The 10,676-nt window shown below is 44.0% G+C and overlaps 1 protein-coding gene across 1 annotated transcript; it reads left to right on the top strand.

The window, feature by feature from the left end:
* The first annotated feature begins 681 nt into the window (after nucleotides 1-681).
* LOC119442777 (uncharacterized) lies at nucleotides 682-1,623 on the top strand. The gene has a single exon (XM_037707799.1). It carries the CDS (start codon nucleotides 682-684, stop codon nucleotides 1,621-1,623), a length of 942 nt encoding a protein of 313 aa, XP_037563727.1.
* The last annotated feature ends 9,053 nt before the right edge of the window (nucleotides 1,624-10,676 follow it).

The following is a 10,676-nucleotide window of genomic DNA, read 5'->3' as shown; positions in this document are numbered from 1 at the left end:
AGTCATGAACATGACAATGTTTAATAGTGCTTATGGTTGTGCTTGGTGCGAGAGCGAAGAAACTGTGGTTTCAAAAGGCTCTGGGCATAGCAGAGTCTACCCCCTTGACCAAAAGCAGCCAAAGGAAAGGACTGCTGTATCTTTCAAAAAGCATGCAAAAAAGGCTGATGCGCAAGGCACACCAATACAAGGGATAAAAGGGGCGAATATACTCTTTAAACTTAACCACTTTGTTTTTGCGACTAACTTTGTAGTAGGTAGTCAAGAATTCGACGAAAGTTCGTCTGGTCAGGTAACATGATGAGGAAGAAGATGCGGTCACTGACCAAGTCAAAGTAATACACAGAGACGTTTCGGGACCCGTACGGGTTCCTTGTTCACACTAAGCAGGCAAGAGCCGTAAATCGCTTTTTATACTAAAATACGAAGACGTCATATACGAACACGTCATTGCTACGGACTTCCCCGACGTACAGCTTCACGCCAATTTCATGGCGACGCTAAGGGAACGCAATTGCACAGTCGCAAGAAAGCAAATTGGACGCACTCAGGCCGCAGCAGCCCGCCCAAACTAAAGCTGCCGTTCTCAACTTGTCCTCGTACAAGCTTACTGCTTCTGAAGCTGCCGTTCTACGCAAGGGATTGAACTTCAATTCTGGTGCCTCACCCAACCCGACGAGAATGGTCTGCGCCGTGGAGCGAGCCGTCGCACAGCTTCCTTCCGAAGTAAGAGACGAAGCTCGCACCCGCGCTATCGGTGTTCTGTCCAAGTGGCGGACACGCGACCCTCAAGCCCGGCCTTCACCGGCTGAGAAAGACGTCGTCAAGGGCCTCCGAAACAACCTCTCCATTGCCATACTTCCTGCGGACAAGGGAAATGCCGTCGTAATACTCAACAGAAGTGAGTACGATCAGAAGATGGCGGATTTGCTTTTGGACGGGGATACTTACGTAACCATACAAAAAGATCCCACGGCAAGCCTTCAAACGAAACTGCAGAAGCTACTCTCCAATATTTTTAAGTTCGTGCCGCCGCAGCACAAGCACCTTTACTATCGCCTCCTGTGTACCAATGGGTCTGCACCTGCAATTTACGGCCTGCCCAAAGTACACAAGCCAGGCGTTCCGCTGCGGCCCATCGTCGACTTCACAAGGTCGCCGCTGCACCGACTTTCGGGTTACCTACACCAAGTGTTGGGCCCACTCGCCGGAAAAACAGCAACGCACATTGCCAATTCGTCAGCTTTCGTGGAAAAAGTGCGCGACATTTCCCTGGATGAAGAAGACGTGATGGTATCCTTCGACGTCAGAGCGCTCTTCACTTCCGTGCCTGTCGACTTGGCCGTAGCGGCGTGCACGAAGGTCCTGCTGGCGGACGAAACGCTCGCAGAGCGCACACCTTTAGAGGTACAGGACGTCTGCGAGCTGCTAGAATTTTGCCTAAGCAACACGTATTTCACCTACCGCAAGCAGTGTTATAAGCAGATCCACGGAACTGCCATGGGGGCTTCCAACTCCGTTACTACGGCCAGTTTGGTCATGGAGCTAGTTGAACAGAAGGCCCTTGCCGACTTCGCTCCCGCGCCCAAGATATTCGTCCGCTACGTGGACGACTGCTTCTGAATCCTAAATAAGAATGATGCCCCACGGCTCCTGCGTGTTCTCAACTCGATAGAGGCAGCAATACAGTTTACCGCAGAATACGAGTGCGACAGCAGTCTTCCCTTCCTCGACGTCCAGGTGGGCCGAACCGGAAATAAGCTCTCGTTTGCTGTGCACAGGAAAGCGACGCATACCGGACACTACCTAAATTTTAATTCGTGCCACCCAGCTTGTCACAAGCAATCCATTGTTTCTTCTCTGGTGACGCGGGCAACACGCATCTGTTCAAGTGACGACGAAATCAGGAAAGAACTTCAGACAATCCATCGCGAATTAATGACGAACGGGTACCCAAAGAAATTTATTAAGACTAATGAAGATCGTGTCCTCCATCCCAGGCCATCCCAGGGCAAGTCGTTCCGAAGACGCGCCGGCGTTCCTTATGTTCCTGGGGTCAGCGAAGCTCTAAGCCGTATCTTTTCAATGTATGACCTTCGCGTTGCGCACATGCCCTCCAACAAACTGAGAAATCAGCTTGTTAACGTGAAAGATCGATTAGACAGCAAGAGCTACCGTGGTGTTGTCTACAAGATACCATGCGCAGACTGCAGCTGCAGTTACATCGGCGAAACTGGCAACTTCACCAGAAGATTAAAGGAACATCAGAGGGACGTCTGCAACAACAAGAAAGCGTCGAACGCACTGGCAGAGCACGCCGATAATCACGGTCACTGCATCAATTGGGATAACGCCACTATAATAGCCAAGGAGAAGAATCCGGCCATAAGACTACTATTAGAATCAGTGTTTATTCAGACCACGGAGGACACTATCAACAGGACAGATGGCAATCTCCCTGCCAGCTACACCCGCTCATTACGTCACATTTTAGTATAAAAAGCGACTTACGGCTCTTGCCTGCTTAGTGTGAACAAGGAACCCGTACGGGTCCCGAAACGTCTCTGTGTATTACTTTGACTTGGTCAGTGACCGCATCTTCTTCCTCAACTTTGTAGTAGATTATATGCATGCCGTCTGCCTGGGGTTTGTGCGCTCTGTGACTTGCCTGTGGCTAAGCTCCAAAAAAAAGTTTAGTTTGAGCGTCCACATTAAGGAGCTGAACCAACGGCTGACCTCCCTCCAGCCTGTACATGAAATTGGAAGGCTACCACGCTCACTTGGTGAGCGAGCGTACTGCAAAGCTTCAGAATGGCTCTATTGGCTTCTCTACTACTCCACCATTGTTCTAGATGGTCTCTTGCCAAATTCATACTTCTCCAATTGGGTAGAGTTTGTTGACATCATGCATTTCCTACTCGCTAAATCTATTCCTCTCGATAGGCTTGACGAAGTGCAGCAAAAGCTGACCAAGTTCCTTAAAGACTTTCAGAGCCTCTATGGCATAACAGAAATGAAATGCAACACACACCTCCTTATCCATCTGGCAGGCACTGTAAAAAACTGGGGACCATTGTGGTGCTATTGGGCTTTCCCATTCGAAGCAATGAATGGTACATTGATCAAACTTGTCAAAGGTACACGGTATGCACACAATCAGGTTTCAACTAAATTTTGCTTGACAAAAGCCGTGGCAAATCTGTGCACATCATCTGTTTCTGCTGGCTCATCTAAAGAGGGTGTCACAAACTTAATCACAGGATTGCTGAAAGGCTACAAGCTACGGAAAAATGGACTGACTCTGAAGTCGCGAGTGGTTGTTCATGGAATACATAAAGTGTCTAGCACGAGTATCGGTAATTTCAAAAAGCTGTCGCATTCGGGTCTAACGTTCACAACTGCATCTGCAGACAAATCTCGCCGTGTGAACTCTTTCATTTTTGTGATGAAATGTTTGCCACATTGTAGGCATGGCTCTTACCTGTGATTGTCCCCAACATACTCCGGCATGTACGAAGAACATTGTAGTCACAAGTGAGAAAATGCAAATGACCGGGAGTGTGCTCAAGTTATTGCCACAAAAGTTTGTTTCAGTGGACAGAACACATCAAACTGTCACTGTCGGTCCAGACAAAATGTTGAAGTGCATTGCTTTGTTTTTAAATGGCAGAATGTTTTTGTCAGTGTTGCATTCTGGTATTTTTAACTGCTGAAGTATGCCTACTTCCAATTTTGCAGAACTAAGTGATTGGTTTTAGTTAATGTATGAGTAGATGTATCCAATGTTATTCATTGCTTTCTTCTTGTATTGAATTTATTATGTTGTCATTTTAAGAAATGCGTTCCTGCCGTTGTTACCATTTTTCATGGTTTGCTTTTCAATTTATGTACAGTAACTACATGTTTCAGAGGCAGATTTTCTCTATTTAGGCACATCTTTGTAAGTGAAATTCTTGGAACTCTATCGATTAGATTTATTCCCTTCAGGTGGTGTGTGCTCAATTATGCTTCCCAGCATATTACAATATATTGCACCAAAAGCAACAGCTGGAATGTTTGCTACTACTCAGTGCAGCTGACTCGGTGTTTACTCTTGGTGTCACATGTTCATGTGTGGGTTCATTTATTTTATTGTTTTTCAGAATGCTTTAGAGCAGGTATACTTTTTAAGTGGCTGGATAGGTCCTTTCAAAGATTCCTAGACATGACATACAGAGTCCACATTTTGTAAACTTGGCGAACTCATAGAAGAACCAAAAAAACACCGCATATCCACGGGGTGAATGATGTTGATTGGGCGAAGCTCCGGAGGGAATCATTGGTAAACCGTGAATCTTCCGTGTAATTCGCCCAGTCTCGCCGCACTAAATCGAACGATTGACTTCCACCAATGACACGCGCCATATGTGACGTCATTCCTATTTTATAACAGCGCCCTTCATTATAATTGCATCATCTCCCGCTTAATTAAGGGGACGCTAGCACAAACGCGTTAGAAACGTGTAGTACTCTCTAGTAAGGGGGAAAGGCCACAGCGTCTTACGCAGCCGTTTACAAATGCCGGAACGTGCACCGCGTTTGCCGACGCCATCACATGACTGCTGAGAGAGTATAACCCCCGTATTCATAAACGCTCCTCGACTTGAACTTGACTTGCCACCGCCTTCAACGCGTTTCGAACGCGCTGCCCAAGGCGGTGGCAAGTCAAGTTCAAGTCGAGGAGCGTTTATGAATACGGGGGTAAGGCGGAGAGGCCACAGCGTCTTACACCAGCTTCTTACACGGGCCGTAACGCGCTAGCACAAACGCGTTAGGAACGCGCAGTCTTTCGTTAATGTTGGGTATTTATTGTCATCGTGGTGCGTGTGTCCATGTGCGCTTCGTGGCGTAGTGGTTAGCGCCGCGCGTTCGGAAGCGAGGGGTCCCTGGTTCGATTCCGCGCTACGGACACAACTTTCGAAATTTTTTTTTCATAAAATAGACGTGGCTACCTACTACTACTACATACTACAGAGGAGGGACAGACCCACACCCTATAGAGCTTTGCCCCTAAAACTATTAATTTGTTCTGCAGCTGCGTGCTTTTCATGATCCAAGTGTGAGAAAAGTGGTGAAGCTTAGCACCAGAAGGAGTTACGCATGACTTGCAAGCTTTGTTTTTCCGCAGCTTGTTGCAGCACTGGTTATTCATTCAGAAATTATTTATGTCTGCATGAGAAAGAAAAGTAATGCATTGAGATGAAATGAAAAAGTGTACTTAATGAATATGTAACTTTATGTAAATTCTCATGGATTGTGCTCATTCCAACAGCTGATATGTGCATTTTGCTAATAGCACTACTCTTTGCTTTCTAAGAACTGCATTATCATGTAATCAAAGGACATAACACTGCAGGACAAACACGAAAAGACAAACACAAGCACGTTTTGTCCTTTCTTTATTGTCCTGCCTTCAGTTACCGTTATTCTCTGAGGGATGACAAACCAACTACGATGAATATGTACATTGATTCTCGATCAGCAACCTTATCTTTGCACTCTTATGACAATCTTTCTTGGGATCATATTTGATGTGCTATTTTTGCATCACACTATATGTATTGTTGCAATGTTCATTATCAATTTATACTTGTGCCTGCTTGTCCCAAATATGTCATATTGTTACAGTGCATTTGTACAGCACCGTGCAGTCAAGTGAGAGACAAAGAGGAAGTGGTAGACTGTCTTTTGGAGCTGCAGGCGACTTTTGTACTAGCCTGCGCGTTTACCACTAACTTTTCCCCATGTAAATAGTTGTATATGTGTTTGTGCATGAGGCTTCCTCTTTGTAACAATATTGTAGTAATGTACATACCAAGGTTTGTGATCCTATTGACGTCGACTTTCACGAGTCCTCTGGTCATTTCGAAAGCTGATACTTACCTTTTGTGATTGGTATATGGAACAGTGTTTCTATTTATTAAAGCTCCATTTTTATCCTTAATTCCACACACGGTTTTATTACAGCTTATGAACATTACAAATAATCTAACCTATATCTACCTTTTTTTTGCTATTTCTGGGGCCATAGTAGATTGTAGCCCTACTAAAGTGGTGACTAACAAAAGGGTTGGAGTCTGCTTTTGACCATGAAGCTAGCTATGCCTTTCACACTGCATGAATTCAGTGTAGTACAATGTAGTAGACTTTCGTCATGCATGTCACCATGCTCATGCCACATTCCACTTTTATGACAATCAGCAGAGGTGACTACGTGCAGTATACCAAAACTATGTGCTAATTATGCTGTCTTATGCTTTCGAGATACCTCTGCCTGGAAAGTGATATGCATCACAGTTGCACATGCCGGGTGGTGTTGTGACAGGGCTTGACAGAGTGAGAATGCTTTCATATGGTTTTTGGAGCCAGTTCACTACTCTGAACAAGCCACACCATATATATAACCAGAATTTTTGTTCATCTCTTTTCAATGCTACGTGCCATTGGCTTACATTATGGTAAAGGAGCCATTGCTCTGAAGGTTAAATATTAATCTCACCTGTTCATAATTGTTTAATATTGTATGAGGAAACTTTAATACTTCTTGCCCTTTTTTTCTTCCAGTGGTGCTATAAGAAAATATTAAAAACAGATTTTTAAGATCGCTTTTGTTTTTCAGCCTTTTCAACTCGACGTTTCTTTGTATTATAGTTTTCTCTTTAAAATTATTTGCAATCAGTGGCTGAAAACAAGTATGTAAACATGTGTCTACCGTGACTCCAGTACAAATAAATGTATCAATGCCTAGCTATTGGATTGATTGCTGTTATTGCTTGCATATCGTGTTGTACCTGCACGTACACAAGGAACACACATACAGAAAATGAGTGAACAAATGACGAGTGTTGCCTGCAATCTAGGTGAAAAGTTGCAATGACAATTTAAATCTCGTTTTTTTTTCAAGCAATTCATGTTGGTACACTTTGAGAGTCAGAAGTGCAAAAGGACAAACCTTGGATGACTTTACGAACACAGAATCAGATTTAAGAGGGAGGCTCTAGATGTATGCTAGGTCTGTGGGGAGTGTCCATAATGAATGTTGTAAGCATTTTTTGCTACAAATGTTTGAGCTTTTCGGCTAAATGTCAGCTTAATAGTTTTGAATGTACTTCTTGTAATTCAGTCATCCTACTTCTTGACACATATTGCATCACCTCCTGTTTTATTTTATAGAACTACATCGCACAGCAGGTGTTTTCTATCATAGGAGATTTAAAAATTGACCTTGTAGATGCCGCCTTTGCACTGCATGAGCTGTTTGACTTGATTGAAGAGGCGGACATTACATCTGTGAGAAATCGAAACCATAGTTGACTGATTAGCAATATTTAACTAATCCACTTTTTGATAATCATTATAGGGAGCCTATATATTGAAATTAATGTGAACCATTTGCAAGGAATATCTATTCGAAATAAATATTGAAGGCACCCTTCATTTTCAAAACGTTAATTTAAAACTGTGCAATGAACTGCATGCATTTATATGATAAATTGATTTACACTGCTAAAGTAGGCATTTGGGTAATTATAAGTGAAACAATCCACAATTTTTATTTCAGCAAATATGACACTGCTTATCTCGAAAGTGGTGCTAGTTTAAACTTAATAAATTGCAAAACATACCACATATAGTGATTATTGAAGTGTTAATGCCTACTTGCAATCGTGTCGATACAAAAAATTTATTCGGCTGTATTTTTTTATTAGAATAGAAAAGTACCTTCCTCGGTAATTATGTTGACCTTTTCACCTCACCCGCCGTTGTTGCATGCATTGTACGGAACAAATAATTATGGCAGGTCAAGTAAAAGTTTACGTATACGCCAGTGATAATGCTTAAGGTGTGCATTCATGGGTGTTGTGCATATGTGGATGTCACACTTAGTAGAGACAGTACTGTCTTTGGATTGAATAGGCCCAGTTTAACGATTTATATGTATACGCAATCTACAGACGGCAAGTACATCTAGCTGAAGTAATAGGACTATTAGTACAGCACAAGATATATAGCTAATACATGTTTTGCAACTGGCAGCAGTGTTGGTTTCCAAGTGAGAAACCTTCAGTGCCAATTAACCCGCCCTAGAGTTGTGAGAGCAGACCTTTAAATACCTAATTATCTGGTAAAATAATAATTAGGGACCGCGCAATTCATGACAAAGATAAAATGGTGACATTTATATAGCTTTCCTCTGTATAGACATTCTATAAACTGGCAATTGGCTAACGAAATAGGCAACCAAAAAACTTTTGTACACAGATGGCGTTAGAACGAAAATAGACAAAAAGAAAGAAACAACTCATCAACTTTTTTCTTAGACCGACTATAGAATGGGAAGTACACAAAGAGACACCTTATCAACTTTTGTCTATTGTGGGCATTTATTGTGCACTTCATCTGTACATTACCATCATCATGCATGTGCCCCTCATCTTCATCGCGCGTGCGGGCGCATCATCATCAGCGTGGACTGTGTCGAAGGCTAATAACCTTCTCGTCGTAATAATCTATTAACCGGGCATAGACAAAAATAATCAACACCTTATCGACTGTCGTCTGTAGACAGTCATTACACGCAGAATTAACAACAGACACGGTATCGACTTTGGTCTACAGGTACTCTATAGAGCGGAAGTAGACAAAAAGAAACAAACATATCGACTTTTTTTATAGACCTGCTATAGAATCAGAGTAGACAAAAAGAAACAAACATCTTATCGAGTTTTTTCTATAGACTGTCTATAGAATGAGAGTATACAAAAAGAAATAAAAATCTTATCAACTTTAGTCTATAGACAATGAATGAACAAGAATAAATAGACACGGTATCGAGTTTGGTCTGTAGGTAGTCTATAGAGCGGCAGGAGACAAAAAGAAATATTCTTATAGACTTTTTATAGACGGACTATAGAATGGGGGTAAACAAAAAACAACAAAAATCTTATCAAAATTTGTCTATAGACAGTCTATAGAGGATGAATAGACAAAAAAAATAAAGATTGTATCGACTTTTTTCTATAGAGTGACTATAGAATGTCAGTAGACAAAAATAAACAAAAATCTTATCAACTTTTGTCTATAGACAGTCTATAGATTTTGTATCCACAAAAGAACAAATCTATAGAAAGGCAAAGTCGTCTACCAGAGGTCTATAGAAATTCTATAGACAGTCTAAACTGATTTTTGTAAGGGTTAGTTCTCCTTTGGTGTCTATTCCGTCGTGTTGGCTTGCCCGATAAGTCGTTATCTCGACACACGGGTCCTTACCGAATCGTCCGCCAGGTCACGGACGTATCCTACTAGATTGTTCTCGTCTCTCCGACTTTACCTCCTGCGATCGCTCCCAGTGACATAGTTCACGTCAGCAGACATGAACTATGTCACGTGAATTGTGAGCCTACCGCCCTCCTCCTAACAAGAATGCGTGAAGTGCGCCTAGATGGCGCTTCCACCGCCGGGGGTAATGCTACGAGAGAGACATTCAGCCTGGGGCAGATGACAAAGAAGACGGTTATTTCTGGTGCTGGTGGCTGTCCACCATCTTGGCTACTGTGTCTCTCGCATAGTGTAAATACAGTGTCAGAAGAGGTTTATTGGCGTTGTCCTTCAAGGACTCTACGAGTTCCAACAACGGCGAGGCAAATTGGACCACCGTCTCCAAAGACAACACCGACCAACAGTGCGAGCAGAGCGGGCCGAGTTTTGGCGATGCCGCTGGACGAAGGCGCGTCTTCTTCACAATCGCCCCCACAGAAAAAGAGCCATCCTGGCGACCTAAGAAGTTCTTGGCAGATGGTCATGGTATGGATTGAGACACGCCACGTGGACGAGTTCACGTCCACGCCGGCGCATGTCGTCAGACGGAGAAAGTGGCTCGATGAGAAAATTAACCGGGGACGCTCGCTCCAAGACGCCGTAAGGCCCTTCGTACTTTCGAACGAGTTTTGAGGAAAGTCCTGGAGTTTTGCAGGGAACAGCCAGCCATACAAAAGACCCTGGGGCATGCGTGGGACTGGGCAGTGAGTCGGCGCGGCTTTTCTTCTGGCGCTGTTGTTCATGTGACGTAAAGGTGCGCGCAAGCTGGCGGCACTCTTCGGCTTGTCGGGCAGCTTCGTACACAGGTGGGCAGTCGGAAGCGTCAGGACAGTATGGAAGGGCGAGTGTCGATGGTATGCAATGGCGCCCGTCCATATAGGAGGAGGAAAGGTGAAAATCCCGTAGTAGCTTGTATCGCGGTGTTGTATGCGAACGTTACAAAAGGAAGTATGCTGTCCCAGTTCCCATGGTCAGATGCCACGCACATCGCGAGCATATCACCGAGAGTGCGGTTAAACCATTCCATGAGCCCGTTAGTTTGCGGACGGTAAGCCGTGCTCGTTCGATGAATAATGTGGCATTCCGAAAGCAGAGCTTCGACGACCTGGGAGAGGAAGGCGCGACCTCTATCACTGAGGAGTTCTCGAGGTGCGCCATTTTGAAGGGTGAAGCGATGCAGGACGAAAGAGGCTCTATGCCGCGCTGTAGCATTCGGTAGAGCAGCAGTTTCGGCGTAGCGTGTCAAATGGTCCAAAGCAACTATGATTCACCGATTGCCATCCGGCGTCATGAAACGGCCGTTTCATCAGTACCGCTGA

This window comes from Dermacentor silvarum, chromosome 1 (genome assembly GCF_013339745.2).
Source record: "Dermacentor silvarum isolate Dsil-2018 chromosome 1, BIME_Dsil_1.4, whole genome shotgun sequence".
Classification (NCBI taxonomy): domain Eukaryota; kingdom Metazoa; phylum Arthropoda; class Arachnida; order Ixodida; family Ixodidae; genus Dermacentor; species Dermacentor silvarum.
Note: the sequence above shows the minus strand (reverse complement) of the source record. Positions and strands in the feature narration are given on the sequence as shown.